At 55.1% G+C, this 22910-nt stretch overlaps 6 protein-coding genes across 6 annotated transcripts; 3 read left to right on the top strand and 3 right to left on the bottom strand.

Moving 5' to 3' along the window:
- Window positions 1–308: 308 nt before the first annotated feature.
- On the top strand, window positions 309–12676 carry CkaCkLH20_12707 (choline/ethanolamine kinase; the record flags this gene model as incomplete). The annotated part of the gene is made up of 6 exons (XM_038895419.1): window positions 309–1136; window positions 1203–1698; window positions 8809–8898; window positions 8951–9190; window positions 9250–9312; window positions 11634–12676. 6 exons carry the CDS (start codon window positions 309–311, stop codon window positions 12674–12676), a joined length of 2760 nt encoding a protein of 919 aa, XP_038739251.1.
- Window positions 12677–13229: 553 nt separating this feature from the next.
- On the bottom strand, window positions 13230–16187 carry CkaCkLH20_12706 (methyltransferase domain-containing protein; the record flags this gene model as incomplete). Its single annotated transcript, XM_038895418.1, has 1 exon — window positions 13230–16187. One exon carries the CDS (start codon window positions 16185–16187, stop codon window positions 13230–13232), a length of 2958 nt encoding a protein of 985 aa, XP_038739250.1.
- A 1571-nt stretch (window positions 16188–17758) lies between these two features.
- Window positions 17759–18528, top strand: CkaCkLH20_12705 (RNA binding protein; the record flags this gene model as incomplete). Its single annotated transcript, XM_038895417.1, has 4 exons — window positions 17759–17819; window positions 17887–17906; window positions 17972–18059; window positions 18119–18528. 4 exons carry the CDS (start codon window positions 17759–17761, stop codon window positions 18526–18528), a joined length of 579 nt encoding a protein of 192 aa, XP_038739249.1.
- Window positions 18529–18719: 191 nt separating this feature from the next.
- On the bottom strand, window positions 18720–19896 carry CkaCkLH20_12704 (uncharacterized protein; the record flags this gene model as incomplete). Its single annotated transcript, XM_038895416.1, has 3 exons — window positions 18720–19341; window positions 19399–19657; window positions 19713–19896. 3 exons carry the CDS (start codon window positions 19894–19896, stop codon window positions 18720–18722), a joined length of 1065 nt encoding a protein of 354 aa, XP_038739248.1.
- A 798-nt stretch (window positions 19897–20694) lies between these two features.
- On the top strand, window positions 20695–21649 carry CkaCkLH20_12703 (26s proteasome regulatory subunit s5a; the record flags this gene model as incomplete). Its single annotated transcript, XM_038895415.1, has 2 exons — window positions 20695–20985; window positions 21062–21649. The coding sequence occupies 2 exons, from the start codon at window positions 20695–20697 to the stop codon at window positions 21647–21649; spliced, it is 879 nt and encodes a 292-aa protein (XP_038739247.1).
- A 211-nt stretch (window positions 21650–21860) lies between these two features.
- On the bottom strand, window positions 21861–22817 carry CkaCkLH20_12702 (sybindin-like family protein; the record flags this gene model as incomplete). Its single annotated transcript, XM_038895414.1, has 4 exons — window positions 21861–22212; window positions 22268–22393; window positions 22679–22682; window positions 22778–22817. The coding sequence occupies 4 exons, from the start codon at window positions 22815–22817 to the stop codon at window positions 21861–21863; spliced, it is 522 nt and encodes a 173-aa protein (XP_038739246.1).
- Window positions 22818–22910: the final 93 nt, after the last annotated feature.

Genomic DNA, 22910 nt, shown 5'->3' with positions numbered 1-22910 from the left:
TCGATATTAATACCACCTCACCTGTCCATCTCCTCCTCCGCTCTTCTCTTCTCCTTTTCTCCTACTTCTACTTCGTACTCCATCTACTCCAGCATCTCGACGACTCCTTTTCGGCCTGTCCACCGCCTGTCTGCCCCTCCCTCGAATACCCTCGCTCCCTTTCCACCCCCTACTTGACGCAGACCGCTCCAGCTCCAATCCTTCCCCCTCCCCTATCCTTCCTCCGCCTTCCACGACAGATCGGCATCGCTCGACACTCCCGGCGTACCACTCGACACCCCGGGGCCAATTTCCAAGGAACAATTTACCTGTCGGTATTGTCTCTGCCCTCTCGACACTCCTCCCTCTCCACCACCACTACCAACACCACCATCGCCGTGCTGGTCCAAGCCATGACCCAGGGTGCAAGCAACGGCAACCCTAACGGGTTGGCGAATGCTCACGTCCGATTCCTCCCCTTCTCCTACGACAGCGAAGATTCTCAGCAATCCGCGACCCGTTTAATCCTGACTGTTCGACCAGACTGGGACACCGCCGACGACAAGATCGAGTTCGTGCGCTTCACCGACGGCATCACAAACACCCTTCTCAAGGCGATCAACAAGCGGAAAGGATGGTCCAAGGAGGACGTAGACAGGGAAGCCATACTGTTGCGCGCCTACGGCAACGGCACCGCCGTCCTAATCGACCGTGAGCGTGAGGCCCAGAACCATGAGCTGCTCATGAAGCACGGCCTCGCTCCCGAGTTGCTCGCGCGCTTCAAGAACGGAATGCTCTACCGCTACGTCAAGGGCAGCGTCACAGCCCCCGAGGACCTGAGAAAGCCTTCAATCTACACAGCCGTTGCCAGACGCCTGGCGCAATGGCACGCGACCGTCCCCTGCATCACCCATCCGACGTCGGCAAACGGCCACGCTAAGGAGAAGGGCGCGAACGAAGAACAAAACCGGGAGGATATCATCGAGAATGTAGCCCCTGGAAAACCGGTCCCTAACGTCTGGACCGTCATGCAGAAGTGGATCCTGGCGCTACCAACAGATACCCAAGAGCAGAGGGAGCGACAGGAAAAGCTCCAGCACGAACTGGAATGTCTGGTGGAGGAATTAAGTCAGCGCCCTGGCTTGGGGGTCGACGGGGTAAGATATACTCGCCACGACGTTTCATGCACTGCGCGAGCGTTGGCTGACCATCACCGTGTATAGCTCGTCTTCGCCCACTGCGATCTTCTGAGCGGTAACGTCATCGTGCTACCTACAACATACGCCGCCAGCGGCGCCAAGGACCAAGTGTCGGTGACCTTCATCGACTACGAGTACGCGACCCCGTCCCCCGCGGCCTTCGATATCGCAAACCACTTCGCCGAGTGGGGAGGTTTCGACTGCGACTACAACGTCCTGCCCAGTCGAACCCAGCGCCGTGAGTTCATCGACGAGTACACCCGAGCCTACTTCAAGACTCTGCAGGGCGACAAGCCGAACGTCGACGTCGAGGCCGAAGTGAGAAAGCTGAATGACGAGGTCGACCTGTTCAGAGGAGTCCCGGGCTTCTACTGGGGCATTTGGGCCCTTATCCAGGCCGTCATTTCGGAGATCGACTTCGACTACGCGTCGTACGCTGAGACGCGGCTTGCGGAGTACTGGGCCTGGAAGGACGAGAAGGATGGCAGCAGGGCTGCGGCCGGCAAGGAGAAGCCCCTGCGTGAGCGACGTTGGGAACAAGTGGAGTAAGGAGGTGCGGTATTGTGACGACGGGCTTCCCCGTCCTGAGGAGGCTTCTGATGACGGGCATCCAGCATATGAAGGGAAAACAAAACAAAACACAAATCGGGGAGTTTCTGGCAAGGATTTCTGTACATAAACTTCAACTGCGAAACAGAAATGGATCGACGGGAGCGAAGCATGATATCGACACGGGCCGGCGTCATTCAACATGAGCTCGACGAAGGCCGGGAATGAGCTCCGGGGCGTTTATAAGGACTAGACGGGGGTTCTCTCATAGCACCAATTCAACCATCTATCACGAACGACGTGAGAGACAAGAAAACCAGAGATTTGTTTACCAGTTTTCGACCATGGCAGATTGGAACGGGGGGAGGGACAGATTGAGTGTGAGATCGGTCGAGGAGGGGTCCGTCCGGATTACAAACCGAGCCACGCCGCCCTGATTGCGATGCGGCGCATTGAATGTGTTGTACAGACTTGCCTACCACGAGTCAAACTTGCGGACAAAGATCAATAGACATCCATCCTCCAACTCAGAATGCCAGGTATCGCAGCACCAAGCCCCCGTTCCGCCGAGAAGGAACTCGACACGCCTCGCAAATTCGTATGCCTGCTACTATATATCAGCTTGCAAGCACATGTGAATTTTGCTCCCCTGTTCTCCAATCCCCAATTCCTAATTTCAGCCTCTGCACTGACCACCCGTATGACGGCCCTACCTTACGTGGACAACTAGATCATGGGCCTGCCCCATCCTGATTTATCAATGCGTCGCCCACTTGGAAATATCAAGAGACGGTACTTCATCGGCTTAGCTGAGATTCTGCGCGTGAGAGAGGGAATGGAAGCAACTTCACACACACACACACACACTACCGAGAAAGGCTGCCACACTAAGTATCCCCGACCATGACGCCTAGGTAAAGGCACCATCAAAAGTATTTTGCCTAGGGCTGAGTGTAATGCCGTCTAATATAGCAGCAGATATTACAGACACGTACGCAGACCTTCGGTTTGCTGTAACCCAGTCTCCATCGAGATCTGGTGACCCACGATAGCCGAGGGTCAGGTAGCTTCGTGGGAGGCAGCCGGTGGTGAAGTAGGTTGAGCCGGTTGACGAGAGGAGTCCGAGCAGGTTGTTAAGTTGAGGTTGACGAGGACCTCGTGGACCAGGAAACCTGGGAATGGGGCAGCGGTTCCGGCATTTCCATCCCATCCATAAGGAGAGGTTTTGTTTCGGAGGCATGAGCCGCTGGGCCAACCGTGCTGCTCCTGACGCGCGTGGTACGAGCAGATCGAAACAACGGGTGACGGCTGGCCGATGGACAGCTTCGAAAAACCAATCCCGCCCGTCTCACAGGTTGTAATCGAGGCTGTCGATATTTGTCTGGGTCAGTCGTGTCGGAGGAGGCCACTTGGCGTCGGGTACCAAATCCAAAATGCGTCCTTACACATACGACGTTCGGTAAGATGATCCCTACTTGGTAAGCATCAGGTTACTGGCTCCCGTCTTCAGGACGAATGGACTCTCAAGGGGGGGTGAACTCCCTCCACCGAACCGAACCGAAGCAGGGGAATGATCTGAGGGTAATCAAATGGGGGAAAGACGTCGATTCAAATCATGTGTGGAACTACTGACCTAGAGCTGGATAAAGAGCACTACCGTCTATCCCGTCAGCCAGGATTTGGCCGTCTAGATGTCGGCAAGGACGTGTAGCATAGCGACGGATGAATGGACTCTCCACGATGTTCTTCCCTCTTTCCATCAATGCTGGTCTCGATTGACAGGTATCCTTGAATCCTGAACCCGAAAGGTGTCTTTACGTTCTGGCGGATATGCGTCGCGACGAACGAAAAACGAGCACGCGCACTTCTGCGTTCATGGTACATCCATGATGCGTATGCAGTTCATGCCGCGAACATTTGAGTATTGTCGAAAACCTTCTGTGCCTGGCCGCCCTCCTTCAGTGAATTGGAACCCCTTACAAACTGTGTAGCAGTCCCCTTTCAGATTCCATGAGGTATGCCGACGTCCGACCTGCTAGTTGACCATCACTTGATTGTTTTCGGCTTGACATGTACGTTGTGATTTTGGTGTCGACGACCCGAGATACAAGTTGGATATCGGGACGGATATGGTGCAGAAGAGCGGTGTCCAAGACAGTATCGTGTGACGTCTAATACAGATGGATACATACCTCTTGTCCCTCTGTTTTCTCCGTCCGTCTCGATTGTTGATGACTTTTTGACTTCCGTCCAAAGACTAAAGAGGGAACAGAGGGTATGGGAAGAACTCCCGAGCACGTCGGCCAACCGCTGCTCTCACCTCGATCCTTGGCGACTGAGGTGACTGCATGCTAGGCCTGGCCCGACTCCATGCGCCGTGTGACGAATGATGCAGAGCTTCGCGCGCTTCTCGCTGCTTTAAGCTCTACCTTCTTGAACTGGGTAGCTGTAGCTGTGGATGTGGCTCTCCTCGACCTCGCCTGCAGCAGCTATCTGCAGGTTGTAACGGTGACTCGGCACATGCTTGTTTCTGCCGGGACTGGCCCCCATCATCGTACCACGGACTCTATGGCCCACGTGGAGCATTGGTCCGTGTGGGCGTGGGAGTAAGCGGGGTGGGTGTGGATCTGGAGATGGAGATGCATTGCAAGGGTTCTTTCCATCGCCGCGGCACACACATACGGCGGGGATACCTGAGAACAGCGCAGCGCAGCGCAGCGCAGCACAGCAACTCGGAGAGCGATGAGAATACTGAGCAGACTCCTCACTGTCCAGAGTATCCTATCGCAATTCGTGGCAGAGGGCAGCTGGTGTGCTAGGTCTGATGCAAAGAAGACGAGCGAAGGGCGCAAATGTCGTAATTTCCTACCCGCGGAAGGATTCCCCTGCGGTTGCGTGATGCTTCGAGAACCGTCCCAGCCAGGGAGAAAACCCAACATGTGGAAGCTCGAACTACTGCGCAGCAGCGAGCAGATTTGCCTAACAGGGAAGCATGGCCAAGGCGACCGGCTCCGGGATGCGCGATACCGGCTGTATCATTCATATTCCCACGCCGATGGTCAAGTCCTGTCGACATGAATAGCTTGCCAGCTGAAGCCTTGCATCAAGAAGAGGAGGGGCGGCGCGCCGTCGTTTGTGCGCTGCCAGTATGGAGGTGACAGACGTCAACACTCGAGCAAGAAGCGGACGGGTTGGCTCGAAATAAATCCGGACGTGCAATAGACAGGACGGACGCAACGGACAGACATTGAAGCTCAGGGACCGTTTGACCTTGTCTCGTCTGGTGTTATCCCCTACTCAGCCCTTTTTTTTTTCTCTACCTGTGTCTGGCTTATTGTAGACTGCGGCCGGTGGTCGGAGAGTCGGAGAGGGCGCAAGCCAAACGGCCCCACGTTGACGTTGATGCCAACGCCAACACTCATACCCACGCCCAGGCTGCTGGGCCCCATGAACGTTGGACACAGCATTTTGGGTCCTCTGGTTTGTTTCTCCGTGGCTCTCACTCGTCCAAACGCATCTCTCTGCTCGCCTCTCTCTCAGCACCTCCACTTTTCTGGGCGGGAATTAAGCGGTAAAGACTCGAGCCGGCCAGGACTCCCTACCTATCAACGACAAGGGGAGTAGCTGAGGGGGCGCGTGCTGAAGGTGCTGGAAGGCAGGCTTGTTGTGAAAGAGTGAAAGACGAGCGATTGAGTGTGTCTGCGGCCGCTGACCACCCACCCCCTCCAATACCTACCGCAGTATGCAACGGTCATCGGTTCCCTGCAACTTGCCCTGAGAAGCCCCGTCTGCAGCACATTGAGGTCGAGATGTACTGTCGCAGTCATCATTGGGACATACGAAAGTCGAGCTGCGGGCACGGCAGCGGCAAGCAGAGTGCAAAGGCGGTTGTCGTCGCGAGCTGGCCAGCAGAGCGAACGAGCTAAGCAGCCAAGCAAGTGGCTAATGTAACGAGGTAGGGAAGAAGCTGGGATGAGCCGGGGGTGTGGGATGCTAGATGACAGGGTCCGGGAGGTGTTTACAACAGAGATACCTGCCTACCGGCCCATGACCTGTGCGATTTGGATGGCGGTACGGTCCAGCAATGGTCCACAGCATTCTGACGGGCGAGGTAGGGCCGAAGTAGTAGCTGATAAGAAGCGCAAGGCGTGCGAGGCCAGCTTCTTCTTCTCTTTCGTCTTGATGCCATGCTTGTGTGCCTTGTTTGCTTCGAGAATTGAACGTGGTCGTTGCGAAGGTGGTCGGTGGGGAGGAGGCGCGTGTATGTATACAAAAGACTCTGGCAAGCACCTAGTCTAAGGTAGGTCGGAGACTGTGTCGGTCGTATGTAAGAGGGGTGAAGGAGACTTTCGAGGCGGCGAGTGGATGAGAGCACCAGACGAGCCGGCTGGGAGACGGAAGCAAGACACAGGCGGCGACGCAGATGAGGCACGGCGAGGCAAAGCAAACCAGGTCAGGTATCTCAGTCTCCAGTCTCTAGCTCTGGGTTCGAGGGCGGATCGGACGCGCAGGTACGGTGACGGTACATCGGGACCCTGGGATAAACATCGGTCGGATGACGGCCGAGCTCTCTCACAGGGCGGCAGGCGTGTTTGAGAGGGGAATTTGGGGACATCATCTGTACTCTGCATGTAGCGTAGAATGGTCGAAAGTCCCGTCGTTGGCGAGAATGGAGAGCAGTGTACGGATATGCGTATGCATGGTCGACAGATTTCCTGCTTGGCCGGCCGGTGCAGCGAACAAGGCACAGCGTCAAGCAGCGTAAAGGAGGCGACGATGGCCGGCAGGCATTTGATACGACAAAATGACCAACAAGACGAGTGTTTGTGGCATGCACATCCGCAACGGCCCCGGTATTCGTGCCGGCATCTCAAACTTGGGACCGAAAGGCCCCTCTTCTCAAGGATACCGATGTGCCTGAATAGGGATGGGCCGAATGATGAGAATCCGTGGTAGGTAGACGCAAGGTCAAGGGGTTTTCCGTGGCGAAAAAAGAAAAGAAAAAACCATCATGAAGCGGTAGAGATGGGAAATGGATGGAAGGAAGGTGAAGGCGAAAATGGAAGGCGAAAAGGCGAGAGGAAAAAAAGATGGAAGCGATATCGCTGCGGGCATATCTCGCTTCAAGCTACCTTAGGTACCTTAGCCCCGGTGGTAAGGTAGGTAGGTACGATGAACTGTGGCTTGGTTAGAACCGTTAGACAGACTGATAGGACCAGCAGACACTGTACGGGTACAAAAGAGCCAGCCCGAGGCAGGCAAAGCAGCTCCCGTCCCGTCGCACCTGGGTACGTAAAGTACTTTGAGGTAGGAGGAGAAAGAAGACGTAAGTGCAATATTGCAAGACCCTCAACCGGAGCTAGGGCCGTCAAGCTACGACCGATGACTGGTAGAAATCAACGATGTCCAGAAGGACGGGAAAGATGAAGAGGAAAAATACTTGAATACCTACCAGTAAATGATACCTTACTGTAATATGCGGGTAGCTAGGTTCCCAAGCAAGCCAACCGGCCGGACATCCTTACCTTGAGGTAAGGTAGGTTCCTTCCAGGTTATCCATTGCCTTACTACACCTCAGGTAAGTACAGTGCCCGTCCGTACCTTCTCACCTCATCCATCCTGCGCGGTCCGGTGTACGGTCACCTTCCTGGATCCTGGCCGGACCTGTCGCCGCTTGAACTTCCACCAGGACCTCATCTTATTCATCTCACACATAGTGCTCTCTTTCTTTCTCTCTCTCTCTCTCTCTCTCTCTCTCTCTCTCTCTCTCTCTCTCCGTGTGTGTCCCTCCTTTTACTGCAAGGTAAATGGGGAATAGCACGAAGGTATTCGTAAAGCAAGGCACGTTGGGCCATGGTAAGGTAGTCACTCAGTCGTTCCTCAGTCGTTCCTCAGTCCAAGTTGTTGGACCGCAGCCTCCATGTCCGATGTGAAATGTACACCCCCTCCAAAAAGCAGCATCCAATTCTATCTTTCCACAATCCCGTCCCCCGTCCTTCGTCCCCCGTCCCCCGTTCCCCGTTTACCTTCCCCCATCCACACGCATGCACACCACCTCACGACACACACATCCATTCATTCCCATCAGTGTCCCCCCTCCCCTAGCCCAATCCATTGTGACCACTGCTTGAAGCTCCCGTCGCCAGTCGTCTATCTACCTAATCAACGCCGTTAGCCACTCGCCCCACTTCCCCAAATCAACCCTGCCTGTTATTAATAAAAGAGCTATCACCCCAATGAGGGAGGAGGACGAGACCAGCAGTGTGTTCATGGTCGGGTACGGTGCGGTCCTGTTATCCAATACCACCTATGCGAACCACAGAATCGCTGGAGCGAATTCCGCGTCATTTTAATTTTCAGAAATTTTCTTTCCCTTTTGCTCCCTTCTCCCCTTCCTCGCTCTGCCTTCCATTGACTTATCAGTCTGAGGACTCGTCGGTTTCGTCCCGGAGAAGGATACGAACAGAATCCCAAGCAAGATACGGAGCACTGGAGAGGACAAAGCTTGGATCGGAAACAAGACCGGAGACCGCATACATCCATCCTACTTCGACGAGATTCCCCAGCAGCAGGCTTGCAATTGGGAGTTGGATACTGGAAACTGGACCTGCTCCGATTCGGTCCCGCTCGACGGCCAGCGAGCCGCCGCCCTCTGCTGTGCACCTCACCTCAGTCCAAGAGAGAACTTTCGACCTGTCCTGCCCACAGTACCTTGCCTCGCTTCACCTCGCTCCAGACCCTGCAAACCCCCCCGGCCAAGCAGGAGGCAAATATCCAGACCCCAAAGACGCCAAAGGCAAATCTCTCATCTGCCCTAGAGAGCGATCAGCGGCGGACGGGAAAGAAGCAAGCAAGGGATCCAGACTACGGGGGCGTTCTCACGCTCTTGAAAAGCGATGAACCCAGCTATCTTGTGTCCTGTCCATTCCCACCTTACACGACGCCACAACAACCAACCAGAACAATCGCGACTCTTCGTATAACAACAAACTCGACTGGGCTTTCTGCGTCTGCGCCGACAACTAATGGCTCTGGCAGTGCCTGTGTACCCGGAACCTTTCTGAAAATAACCATGGTCTAGCCCTCGAAAGCGAACTTCTGATGCACACACTCGAAGCACTGTATGATTTGGCGACCCTTCCCAAAGGTAGCGAGAACGACTTGGCCTCCTGTTATCACTATTACTTGACGACGTTTTGCCCCGAGACCGAGAACATTCAAAGTGTCCGCGTCGTCGGCTGGAGGAGGACGCCCTCTAGGCTCGGGAGGAATGGCGGCCGATCCTCACAACCTTCCCGACCCGGCCGTCGACAGCACCATCCGGCAGCTCCTTGATCAGCAAGCCGATATCCAAGCAAGGCTTGCCGCCTTGCTACCCACCAAGTATGGTCCTAACGCCAGGTTGGAGCTGAATATGCTCCGCCACAAGTTGCGGGTTCTCCAGGCCTACTCCGATCACCACCGTTTGTTACACTCTCTAAATCGTCATGAAATCCTTGCTAACCGTATGGCTCATGTTCAGACATATCCGCTAGTATTCCCGTCGTCTCTGAGCACGAAGAGGCGAGGTCACTGCAGTATCGGTGTGAGTGCATCGAAACTGCCTGTCTGGAGCAAGGTAGGTAGCTACTCACCCAGAGTCACTCCCCGCACTACTCATAGTTCGGATTCTGACCTTGACAGGTCACGATTTGGCAGATCCAAACATGGTTGACGCGTTGAAGCGATCGCTGTACGACGAAGCCCCCGTAGGATACGCAGTCTGGCTCGATCGCAATCTAGCCAACTACGACCCGGTTGTCCGCGGATGGAGGATGAGAGACAGTTTGTCACCTTCGTCTCGGTCTGCATCGTCATTCAAGTGTTGGGACGAACGTTGTATACATTACATTTATGGCTTCTACAACAAGGAAGACCGAGACAGCCATGCACGGGAGCACAGCGTGCATGTTCACAGGGATTCGGGCATGTCGGTTGGCAACACACCACCTTTGCCATTCTCAGAATACGCAACCTCGCGACCATGGGGCTCTGATACGGGGAAACAGCCGCTATCGTTACAGCTCCCAAAGCCATCGACTGGTGCGCAGCTAGCACCGCTTGCGACCACCAGTCAACCGAAAGATCGGCGCGACACCTTGCAGTCATATTCGCTTGCTGGTGAACAGTCTGCAGGGAGAGGTTCTGTCGATTCCGAAGTAGACCCTTTACTTCCGCCCTTAAAGCGCAGCAGGGTTGGACAATCTCGTCTCCAGTCCATTGGTGAGCTCAGGCTACTTCAGGAGTCTGGGCCCTGTTTGCGTTGTATGGTAGCCAAGCAGCCAGTAAGAATGTCGAGCTTGACACAAGGCTGGCCAAAAGTCACTAACGAGTTCCAGTGTGACTCGAGCGAGCCTTGCTACTACTGTGCCGACCAACCCATGAGTCCCAGTAGCGACTTTTGGAAAGCCATCGGTTGTCACCGTGGGCCTCTAGACGCCTTCTGCGATATGTTACTTCCAGGTCAGTCGCCCCCTGCATGGAGCGCATCTTCTCGAATCTAATAGTACATAGCACCTGTGTCTCCCAGACAAACTCAGACTCCCGTAACGTCGCCCCTTGCTCAGAGGAGGAGCATGAACGAGCTTCTTGAAAACAGTTATCGCATATCTCCAGACATACTACACGCCGTGAAGGCGAACCTCGATTATGACGATGGCTTCTGGTGGACAGAGGAGCTTTCCAATCTTCCTCTGACCAACACCGCCCTTTCGAACTACTCAAGGGAAGCGTTCGAACGACCTCCGCCGATCCTTAGTGTTTTGACAGCGAGCTGGAATGGCGGAGGAACATCATACAATTTTCTTCATCTCTTGAAAACGAGCGGACTGATGGCGGCGACAAGAGATGTGGAAGAGACCGCATTTCCTGTCTTACATCGAGCAAAGTTGCTGTTACGAGAAGTGATATTTTGGGACCTTCAGCAACCCGAGCCATCCATTCGACTAGACGGCGGGCCGCCTCATCGACTACCGTTTGCCGACGAGATTGACCACGACGCGCACTATCGCTTGCTGTACAATTGCATGTCGCAGTTTCTTCAGGCCTTCGAAGGAGCTACGCTGAGGAAGGGACCGCAAGACGCAAAACTTTGGCTTGCTACCTTCATCGCGCTTTGTATCTTCAGCGTGGTTCGGACAATCTTGGTTGATATCGCGTCATGTCTACCACGACGCCAATCGAACCAAATGCCAGCGGCATGGAGAGGAGCCAGCGGCGTGCCCGTGATGCACAGTGTCTACAAGCTATTGGTCAGTCTCTTCATTGGCTCCGCGCCGATGTTACTTGATGAGCAGACTTACGACTTAGACGAGCACGACAGGATGGTAGTTGATTCTTTACAAATGGTCATGCGCAAGGAAATATGGGCACAGCAAGGTTTCTTGTCGTCTCGGGACTTCTTGATGCATCTCGGAGACGGTGACGCGGAAGCCGGCACCCCCTTTAACGGATTTCTCAGACAAAGAACGCCCGCAAGGACCGGCCCATTGATCTTGCCCCCGATCCAACATGGCGAAGAACCGAAACGCCCCATGCACGATCCTCGAGCATTGGGCGACCCTTGGATACCGAATCCGGCCCCGCTCTCTGACAGAGACCCGTTCGCTGGAGGAGGGTTGGAGTATTTGACTTCTCCTCAGGGAATAGATCCCTTAGGCCGTCGGCACACAGTGGGAGAGAGCCCGACGTTTCCTCGAGGACCTATGAGATCCCTGGAGTCGCCAATTACAGGAGGTAGAGGACGCCAAACGTACCAACGACCTCCCTTACGTCGAGTCTATTGCATAAAATGCAACGAGTATCCCGAGGGGTTTAGAGGCGAACACGAGTTAAGGAGGCATACTGATGCCAAACATGCCGCCCTAGTTAAGCGCTGGGTTTGCACCGAACCGGACAACTACAACTCGTCACTCCCGCAGCCGGTCATTCCTCTGTCAAAATGCAAAGCTTGCGTCACACAGAAGCGATACGGAGCCTATTATAACGCAGCGGCACACCTCCGCAGAGCCCATTTCAATCCTCACAGGGGCGGCAAAGCCAGCGGAGATTGGCCTCCAATGACCATTTTGAAGGATTGGATGCGGGAAGTACGGCAATCCGTGGATATTCAGGACAATGACGATTCCAGTGGAGGGGAGGAGGTCGACTACAAGCCACCACCCGAGTATTTCACACAAGCACTACCGCCTCCACCGCCACCGGCTCGCTCTCCGACATTTGGCCAACCGATGATCGCAGCAGCTCCTTCGTCAGTGCCATTGCTGATAGCCCCTGCGGAACCGATGATCCCGTCGCAACTGAGTAGTCCTTCTAGCAAGACTGTTGACAATCGCACACGGTGCCCTCACCCTGATTGCGGGAGGGTTTTCAAAGATCTTGCGGCGCACATGCTCACGCATCAGGAGGAACGGCCGGAGAAGTGTCCCATCGAGACTTGCGAATACCACACCAAGGGGTTCGCCAGGAAGTACGACAAGAACCGGCATGCGTTGACGCATTACAAAGGTACAATGATCTGTCCCTTTTGCCCTGGAGTGGGAACCGCGTATGAGAAGGCATTCAACAGAGCCGACGTCTTCAAGCGGCACCTGACATCAGTCCACAACGTGGAGCAAACACCTCCTAACAGCCGGAAGCTTATCATCAGCGGATCCGGCAACGTTCGCGGGGATGGTGCTCAATGCTCTATTTGCCAAGGCTTCTTCGGTACGGCTCAGGAATTCTACGAGCATCTGGACGATTGCGTTCTTAATGTTATTGTGCCTTCGTCGGCGAAGACACCCAGAGACTCGTCGCTGCTACCCTCGACGTCGTCCGGCATGGAGGAGAGGGAGAGAGCAGGCGACAGTGATACCATAAACGTGAAACAAGCATCCCCTCTCGGCGAAAAGATGGATACCAACCCATAGCGACGGTCCGGAGTTGGGTAGAAGAGTTGATTTTTTGTTTTGGTGTCATGTATAAGTTGGATCGGAATCATTATTCCCCAAATACCCTCTGATCTAATTGCGATACCTTTGGCTTCAGCACAATACTTAATGATACGATACCAAAGGGCCAAAACGGCCTCAAACGATTCAAGAAATACTGTTGTCATTCATCGTCCGCGTGCCGTCAGTCATGCCTTGCAGATTTTGAGATCATCTTGCCTCTCCAAACGGAACACCAAGATCGTTACCAGAAACCAGATTGCATTCAACGTCAGCATTGCACGCACCAGACCAACGTTTTCGTCCGAGCCTTCAGCGCCTCAATGTTGCCTATAGCAAGCACCCATGCAATTAAATCCCGTATGTCATCGATATGTACATGTGACCCATAGTCATAACCTACATCCATCTCGTCCTATCCCGTCAAGTCCTACTCATCCATATCGTTGCAATCACACACAGTAAACAAACATGAAAAACGAGCAAAGAACAGAAGGTCTTGGTGCACAGGCTTGCCAGCCCGGGCACCCGTCTACTCTGCGATACCAACCGAGATGAAACCGGTGCCAGCTTTGGGCTTCCTCGCGTACCCGCTCAGCATCCTCCATCCCGCTCCGCAGCTCCTGCCCTCCTCGACTATAGCCGCAACACCCTCGACACTCTTACCAGCCTCCCTCATGGTCGCGCCGTCTGTCACCGTGTCGGCGAGCCGCAGCTCGCCGCTGACTTTCTCCATCTCACAACGCAATAGCCAGCGCTCCCAGCTCCAGCCGCCGACGATACCCGTTAGGTTCGCGATGCCGTCGGTGCTGCCCGTCAACATGGCTTCCATGGTCACTGTACGCACCTCCTCGCCTGTTGGGCTGTCACGAACGGGAAGCGAGGGCAGAGGCTTGCCCTGCTGCAGCGACGGGGGTCGCGCCCCCATGGGGAGGCACATCCACGCGCGGCGGACCTCGTCGAAACCCGCGCGAGAAAGACGGCCGAGAAACATCTTTGTAGGGTTGGGGTCGTATCCCAGGGTCTTGAGGTCGAAGCCGAACTCGACGCTCTTGGCCAGACCCAAGGGCCCCGCGTTCATGATGTCCGAGTCGAGGACGGAGAAGTCGAGGTAGCCGCCTGGCTTGAGAACGCGCATGCATTCTTTGAGGCACGTCTCCCACTCGTCTTCACCGTTCTCGCCGACAAACTTGAGGATGCTGTGAAGTTCGCGCGCCGAGATGAGATCGAACTGGTCGTTTTTGAAGGGGAGGCGGGTAAGCCTCTCGACGGCGACCTGGCGGTGGTTGGGCGGGCCTCGGATGTTGGAGTTGGACAGCTGGCGGATCGTCTTGGTGGTGACGGTGTAGATCTTCGTGTTGGGATACTGAAGTGCGCAGTGCCACGCCCAGTCGCAGGTTGACTGACCGCCGAGATCAAGAATGCGAGCCCTGTCGCGCGCCACGCCATCGCGACCGGGAGCCATGCGGGATACGCGTGCAAGGCGCTTTGCGACGGGTGCCGAAATGAGCTTGCCGCCGTTGAGCATCCTGATAGCGGCTACGTGCCATGTGGAGATGGCCATCTGGGACATGGCTTCATGTTCCTTCTCGCGCTTGATCTTCTCAGGGTCGTCAATGAGAATGTCGTCGCCGCGGGCGACGTTGGCACTGAGACGTTTCTTGGCTGACTGGGGCACGACGCTGAGCTGGTACTTGCCGAGGAGCTGGTTGCGATGAAATTCCCGGAGACAGACTCGCTGGGCTTGTAGAGCTTCGAACCGCGGAAGCTGATGAACAAAGACGTCTTGCTTGCTCGAGCGGATGACATAGTCCTGGAAGGCGCGATAGTAAGCGGATTCCTGTCTGAGAAGCTTCGATGGCAGGCGGCATGGGATATTCGTCTTGGCTACGAATTCAGAGAAGCGAACGGTCTTTTTCTTTGGCGGCATGGCTGTCTCGGGTTCCGGCAAGCTATCGGCGTCCTCGTCCACAACCTCGGGGATGGTGTCAAGATTTTTGCCGCTATCATCGCCGCTGTCCTCGACCTCTACTGGTTTGAGATAGGCGCGTTGAGCCAGAAGCCACATCTCAGTGCGGTCAAGGTTAGACAGTGCGACCTCCTGCTGCTTGCGAGCATACTCGGGATCGTAGGCCGTGACAATCTCTGTCGGCGCATCCTCATGGTCTGGTGAGATCGGCTCGGCCAAAGTCAGCGATGAGGTCGAGACGACCGCTGGGACGATGGGCCTGGCAGTGGGCATATCGTCTTCGTCCGGTACCTCATCCTTGATCTCCACAACCTGTTCAACGATCAAGGGAGGGGATGGTAGGGAGTTGCGGTAAAATTGCTCAATAGACTCGCTGGAGTCGTTGAGATGGTTGGCAACAAACCTGGCCGGCGCAACGGGTACCGGAGGAACGGACGCGTCCACATTCCAGGGGCAGCGGTAGAACTGCTCTGCAGTAGTAGACGTCGGCGGCACCATGTCTTCGGGAGATCTCGAAGGCATGTGCCATGTTGTTCTTGTTCTGGGCGAGAGGCCAGAGAAGAAACCGCCGGGGGACGGGATGTCGAGCTTGGTGAGGTCGGCAAGAGACCGACGATGGGTGTTAGGGGTAAGCTCCGCAACGCGCGCCGGGCGAGGCCGCAGGTTGGTTATGATTCGCAAGGGCTGCTGGCGCATCTCGGAGACGGGTTCCTGCGGGATCTCAATCACCTGTCCAGCGACATCTTCATGCTCGTGCAAGCTGTCGCCATCCCCAGACAGAGCATGTAGAGTTGCGAGAGCGCCAGGTTGGAGTCTGACACCAGACCAATCCTCCTCTTCCTTTCCACCACCTTCACTACCGATAATTGGAGTCGGGGGGGCTGACATCTGAGCCAATTGTTCTGAACTCAGACTTCCATCCAACGACGGCGGGGCGGAGATGGTAGGCACCTCCTGAGCATGTTGAGCCTGCATGAACGAGACCACAGCAGGAGACATTTCGACACGGGTTGGCGGCGTCGGCGGCACTGGGGATGCTAGAGTCTTCTTGAGCCCGGCAGACCAATCCTCCGTGGATGAACTTCGTCCCGCGGGAATCACCAGAGGAGGCAAAGCTCTACGAGCGCCAGTCGTCGCCTCCTTTGGCGCCTCATTGCGAGCCGAGTTGAGCCTCCTCATTGACGATTTTCGCGAGGGCACTCGTCGGAATGCCGGCTGCACGTCCTCATCACTAACATCGTACAGATCGTCGAACTCGGTGACGTCCGTCATCACGCTCGTTCGGTTATTATTCCAGGGGTTCGAGGTGGTGGAGGGAGAGCTCGCCTCTTCGTTCGAGTTACTGGACGGTGACGAGGGTAATATTGGTGCGGAAAGGAAGTGAAAGCCTCGTGGGGTGGGGAAGTGGTCGCTCAACGGTGACAACCAGGCTTCAATTTTGAGGTTCGATGAGGGATGCCGGAGTAGCCTATTGTCTGTGGCATACTGGACGACCTCATTCTCGTCCGTGTCTTCCTCCATTATAGTATTAAGTGACCTCCCCGCCCTTCGAGCCTGCGAAGGCGAGGGAGGTCTGTATGTTGATGGTTGAAGTTGAACGTTTTCAGCCATCTTCCCTTATGCAGTCAGATATCCTGATATAGACTTGCGGGTCGATGTACTGTAACGGTATAAATATAGGCAAAATGCGACGTTCTGTACAGGCAGATCGTCGGTAGACGACCGGCGTCGGCGTGAAAATTAGGAAGGAAAAAGCTCGTGTAAACGACAGGCTGCTTCGATCAACGAAGCCCTCAACAACTTGCGATAGCAACAACGGCGCGAAAAGATGGGAGAGCGAGAGAGGAAAGGAGAGGAGGCGGCGGCTGGCCGGCAGCGAGTGATATAGCCTCACGAGACCTTGCGTCTTCATGGCGGGAGGCGGCTAACATGGTGGCCACACAAGTGGGTTGCGAACTGTGCTGCCTTGGCTTACACGCACACGCACACATACAATGGGGCAGTGGCATGCTGGGTGCGACTAAGACGGAGGGACAGCACAGCATTTCCGGAGAGATGCGTTCACGGAGTAGCACTTCCATGCAGCGCGTCTGCTGGAAAAGGCTGCACTGACCCGAATGGGGATGTGCTGCCGGCGCCTGAGATGGCGAGAAGGCGGTGATGGAAAGACGACGAGCCCATCTCCATCTCGAAGAGCTACTGCATTGAGCCATGAGCAAAGGTTCGGCCCAATCAGCGAGCTGAAAGCCGTGTCTAATTTTGGACCACAGAAATCTTGCATGGGCTTGGTGAGCCGCGACTGGCTGGCGCGCGCGAATTCGGGAGGCGGGGGATGGGAGCGATGCTCATTGGGAATGCAGGCAAGTCGAGCCACCGACCAATGAACGTGTCAGACACTGGCCGGCGCTTAGAAGCGTCGTCGATTGGAGACGGGCCACTCGGCCAACCTGCATGGCAAGTCAAAATGGCCTCTGTACTGGCCTTGCGGAGAGCAAACTATTGACTGGCGCATGGAGTTCATTCAAACTCATCATGCAACAATTTGATGAACTCTCGGTCTTGATTTCTGGATTCGTGAGGCGCGTCGAAGTTCTCGAAGATGCTAACGGTGCAATTGTCGTCGTCACCGGGTTCTCTCGAGTAGGACGAGATGGAGTCTGACGAGATGGAGGCTCTAGATGATACCCTCGAGATTCGGTGCTATCAGTACGGACACAATGCCTGCCAAAGGTGAGCGCGCCACGTCATGTTCCAGCACTCGCAGCTTGTGTTGATGGATGATAGTTGTCCGAGGTAAGCGGGCATACCTGTCATGGACACCTCATATGACCCTGGGCGACGCGGTCGGCAGCGGGGCTCGGGCAGGTGGCTCAGGACTCCAGCCACACTCATCACCTAAGGTAACCTGGAATATTGAGGTAGGTAGGCAGTCGTGGCGGTGCATAAATGCCCCGCCATCCATGGATTCAGGTCAACCCCGCAGTCGGCCGTCCTTGGATGAAGACGGAGGCACGCGTCTACCGTCCTCAACTTCTTTGCTTGACACTTCTGCAAGCAATTCCCCTCTTTCTGCCCCGGCCCTTTCAAACGTAATGGCCGACAATGCAGAGTCCTCAGGCGAGCCTCAAGGCCGCCATGTAATCTATTGCGGCGGTAAGTCATGAGCGCATCCCAATGATAGTCAAGGTGCGAATTCTGACCTGCTTTACCCCACGTCCAGTCTGCACTCTCCCCCCCGAGGTACGCTCCGAGACGATCGCCACCCCTCAAGTTTTCGACATGCTCACCCACGTCCCTCGATGTAGTACTGCGAATATGGAGGCACCGTGAAGAAGTGCCAGGACTGGCTCGAGAAGAACCAGCCTGAGATGTTTGCGAAAATCTGGTCTGCAGGTATGGACCCCGCATCACCGGACGCCATAATCTCGTGATACTGAAACTTCCTGTCACAGAGGCCCTCGAACAAGCGACCGCGTCCCTGTCTGTAGACGCCCAGAAGCGAGCTGCGAAGGACGCCCAGAAGAAGGCTGCTAAGGCTGAGGCGGCCGAGGCGAAGCACGCCGACAAGATTGCCAAGAGCACCGTCATCATCAAGAGAATTGAACGTAACAAGAGGAAGTTCGTTACGTCCGTCTCCGGTCTGGAGCACTTTGGACTCGAAAACAAGAAGGTCGCCAAGGAGTTTGGGAAGAAGTTCGCTACTGGCTCATCCGTCACCAAGACCCCAAGCGGTGGCGAGGAGATCGTTGTGCAGGGTGATGTTAGTGACGAGATTGAGGAGTTTTTGCTGGAGAAGTACAAGGAGATACCCGAGGACAATATTGAGCTGGTGGAGGACAAGAAGAAGAAGGCAAGCTCGTAGTGGGCTGCACCAAAGGAGGGGCATAATGTATCAATTGAATTGTGCTTGACCGTCATGTCTCGCAATCATTACCCATTCCAAGACGCCATAAACCTGACACTAGCGATTACCCCCCTTTGCGCCCTGCAAATATTCCCAATGCCGATAAAATCACAGAACCGACTAATTAACTCCGTCATGTGCGTGGGTTTCTACGCTCTCTTACGCAACACCCTCGTCGAACCCGTCGTAGATGCTACTGATTTGGGGGCCGCTGGTTTCCGGGCCGTAGCAGCACCGACGCCCTTTCTGATCGTGCCCATGACGGTCCTCTTGGTCGTCGCAGCGGGTGCAGCAGCAGCAGTCTTCTTCACGACAGTCCCCGTGCTGCCCTCACTTGAGTCACTGACTCGTTTACCTGTCCTTGTGGCAGGCCGTGGGGGTGCTTTTGTTGCAGTAGTTGTGTTGGCTCGCTTCGTCCTGGTGGTTGCAGGTGCTGATGGGTTGACAGGCGCTGAAGCATTAGAGCTGGTTGTAGAAGATGCCAAGGCGCGTGAAGGACCCGCACGACTGGATTTCTTTGCCTTCTCAACCATGCTAGACAGCGCCGAACGAGCGCTGTTGTGATGTTTGGCAGGAGAGGATTGAGGCCGGCCAAATTGAGCCTTCGAAGGCGATGATGGGGGTCGTTCACGAATGACTGATCGTGTATTGGATGAGGTTGGAGACAGAATCTGAGACGAGCTCAAAGTGGTAGGCGGTGGGCCTGCACGATGCTTCTTCTTCGGGTTCACGATCTGTTCGTTCTCCTTGTCTCCACCAGCCATGGCATCACTGTCAATCGAAATCAGCGTCCGTCTCCGTCATCATCGTCAAACAACAAGAACGCACCTCAATCGCTTGGTAGATCGTCCCGGGGGGGCCAGCTTGTGGGGGCTCGTCCGTGGCGGGAAGTCCTTTTCAGGCACTGGAGGCGGTCGCGAAGCTGCCTCGAGACGTTTTTGCTGCTCGGTGGCCCTAGCTACCAAGTCGGCCATAGTCATCTTGAGCATCGATCTGGGGACTCGGTTGACGCGCATCTGTATGCGGGATCGAAGAGTCTGGGCCTGTTGGTTGTATTGGGCACGTAGTCTTCTGGCGCGATCGGTAACTATTGGGACGGTTAGAAGACGCGTCCTCCCACCAACAGATGTTTTCAGACTTACTCTCGAGTTGCAAATTGTCAATAATGGCCTGCTTTTGCTCCAGAGTGATTCCAATTCTTTGCCTCTTGCTCGGACTGCTGCTCAGCATTGTGGGTGTGCCCGTCTTTGTGGGCACTGTCCGTCTCTGCGTCGAAGGCTCTTCCATCTCGTCGGAGGATCTTTTCTTCGTTCGTGCAGGAGCCATCTTGCTCTCGTGATCTGTGAGGAAGGATAAGGTGCGATGGCGGTTGTCGATGGAAATAACGTGCCGGGTCGCGACGAGAGCGTGGAGGATGTCGAGGCCAAGAGTAGCTAGAGGCTTTGTTGTGAGTGGCTGACGCCAAAGAAAGTAAACAAACTAAACAACCTGATAGATGGTGACTTATGTAAGACGAACTGGACCATCCAAGAGACCCTGGGCCGTTTGCTGGTCCTAGCCTGTGCGATTTGTCACGAGATCCAATATCCTGTGAGAAAGTAGTTTTGAAACTTTTTCTCAAGCAAGGAATTATTGCACTTTCCTCTGGAACAGGTTAATTTGTAGTCGTTTCTACACTTCGGTAGGTAGGTCCCTGATTTAGGATAGACAATGGTTCAACAACTGCTTCTCCTTTTGCTGAGGGTCCAGCATATGGACGTGATCGACACCAACCTGGCACCTATCACACAGGCTATCTAACTCATCCAGGAAGTCTGTGGTGGGGCCGCAGCCAGCTACAGTGTATTTGCAGGGGACCCAATTAGAGCGCACCTTCCAGGTAACTGCAACCAGCGTCACCAGGCTGAACTGCCTTACGACAGAAGCTCTCCCACCCTTACACCACTAAGCTTGCTCGCAGCCATCCGAAGCTCCTCCATTCAACAACACCCATTGCCGTCTTTCACACGCCACATCACACGACGTCGACTGCGACTGCATCGGCCACCACAGAAAGCTCAATCTATCCCGACCAAACCTTCATTGCCTCGGTTGGATCGCCGGCGCTCCGCCACAACCGTCAAGATGGTTCTCGAAGCGGTGATGGTCGTTGTCGACAACAGCGAAAGCAGTCGCAATGGCGACTATCAGCCCACAAGATTCGACGCCCAAGCCGATGCCGTCAACGTTGTCTTCCAGACAATCACCAACGGCAACCCTGAGTCCTCGGTCGGCCTGATGAGCATGGGTGACAAGAGCCCGGAGGTGTTGGTCACCCTCACCACAGATCAGGGCAAGATTCTCGACGGCCTGCATCGCACGAAGACCAAGATCAAGGGATCATCACACCTTGCAACAGGGATCCAGGTCGCTGGCGTAAGTACAATCAAAAATTAGTCCATCTCACATCGAGCATCTCGGCAAAGCCTCGCTAACGTCGAAACCCTTACAGCTCGCCCTCAAGCACCGTCAGAACAAGTCCCAACGACAACGGATAATCGTCTTCGTTTGCTCCCCCATCGAGGAGGAGGAGAAGAAGCTGGTTCAGCTGGCGAAGAAGATGAAGAAGGGCAACGTCTCGGTCGATTTCGTACTGTTTGGCGATTTGGACGATGATGACACGCAGAAGAAGCTGCAAGCGTTCAACGAGAGTGTTAAGGGCGGCGAGGGATCTCACCTCGTGGTCATCCCGCCCAGCAGCAAGCTTCTCAGCGATCAGCTGATCTCGAGTCCGATCCTCCTCGGCGAGGCAGCGGGCGGCAGCGGCGGCGGGGGCATGGAGAGCGGTGGCGGTAACTTTGGCGAGTTCGACTTCGACCCGGCCATGGACCCGGAGCTCGCTCTTGCTCTGCGTATGAGTATGGAGGACGAGAAGGCGCGGCAGGAGAAGAAGGCGCGCGAGGAGGCCGAGGTGTCGGGCAAGGGATCGCTCGAGGACATCAAGGAGGAGGGCGAGAACGCGCCCCTCCTCAACAAGGACGGAGGCGAGTCGAGCAAGAAGGGTGACAAGAAAGATGACGACAGGATGGACACCTCGTAGGCGGGATCAACCGTCTCCGATGGATTGTTTGTCTGCTTGATCACTACTTGAGTATGTAAAATAGAACACTGGCTTGGTCCTAGAGGCATGCTGCTCAATAGAAGACCCTGGTACTCCTGCAAACGCCGTTACGTTGAAATTCCAACCCATTTGGGGCACGACAAAAGGCGACCCTCCCATTCTAATCGGCGCCATCACTCATAACCAGACATTATCGATTGTTGATCTCCCTGATGTATGACAAGAGTTTCCGCTCAAACATCTCGCACCGGATAGGCATCTCGAGCTGGTAGAAGGGATTCTTCATAACGTAATCACTGTAGAGATCGTATATCCTGCGCAGGATGACATCGATGTTGGTCTGAGTGGTGTCGGTGAAAAGCAGGAATTTGGTGCCTGTCATGGTATTGAAGCATTGCAGTCGGAAATTCTCCGTCTCCATGACCTCCAACCCTGACGGCGGTTCCGGACGGCTCGGAACGCCCCCCGCCGCTGCTGTTGCTGCTGCTGCGGCAGCTTGCTGGTTCTTCAGGGGGTGAAGCCTCGCGGTAATGGCATGGACACTGCACACGTGTGAGCCTTGGAGTCGTACGAGAGGATATGCAACTCCATTCTCACCCATGAAAAGTCCCTGCTAGCACGAGGTAGTCGTTTGTGCTCAGCTGATTGAGGCCGCCGTCGTGGAAGGTGCGGTTGTAGATCAAGCCTCCAGCCTTGTTGATGACGATGAGCGCAAAGACGGTCCTGTGTTGTGGTCAGTGACTGACAACCGATCAATACGAAGACGATAGGAGACACGCACATGGTTTTCAGTCAAATCAGCTTACAGCTGACGACTTTTGATTCAATCAGGTCCTCGGTTTGGCTTCTAATCATTGACGTTCGTTGATTCTCTCATTCACTCGCGATTTCGGAATGCCGGTCCAGCTGGCCTCAGGTTCGGCTGGGGATAATGTACCTTACAGCGGACGACGGGAAACGTGACTTCGCTGTGCTGGCCCCTCCCGTCCCTGACTTCACCTCACCCACCTGGCTGTTAATGGAAACCTATCCGGTACCCCCACTGTTTCCAAGCCACACCCCTACAGGTACAGTGTAAGGTAAGGTAAGGTAGGTACGAACACATACAGCGGTTCCTGTCCGACTGGTGGGCCCCGCCGCCTTCCATTCCGTCTTTTCCCCAGACAGAACACAAAGGGCCTGGAGGCAAGGCAAAAGCACCAGGGGGTGTTTTCCATTCAATTCCCAGCCTCACCAGCAA

The sequence above is a fragment of the Colletotrichum karsti genome (assembly GCF_011947395.1).
Source record: "Colletotrichum karsti strain CkLH20 chromosome Unknown Scaffold64, whole genome shotgun sequence".
Classification (NCBI taxonomy): Eukaryota; Fungi; Ascomycota; class Sordariomycetes; order Glomerellales; family Glomerellaceae; genus Colletotrichum; species Colletotrichum karsti.
This window is presented reverse-complemented; position numbering and strand designations above follow the sequence as displayed.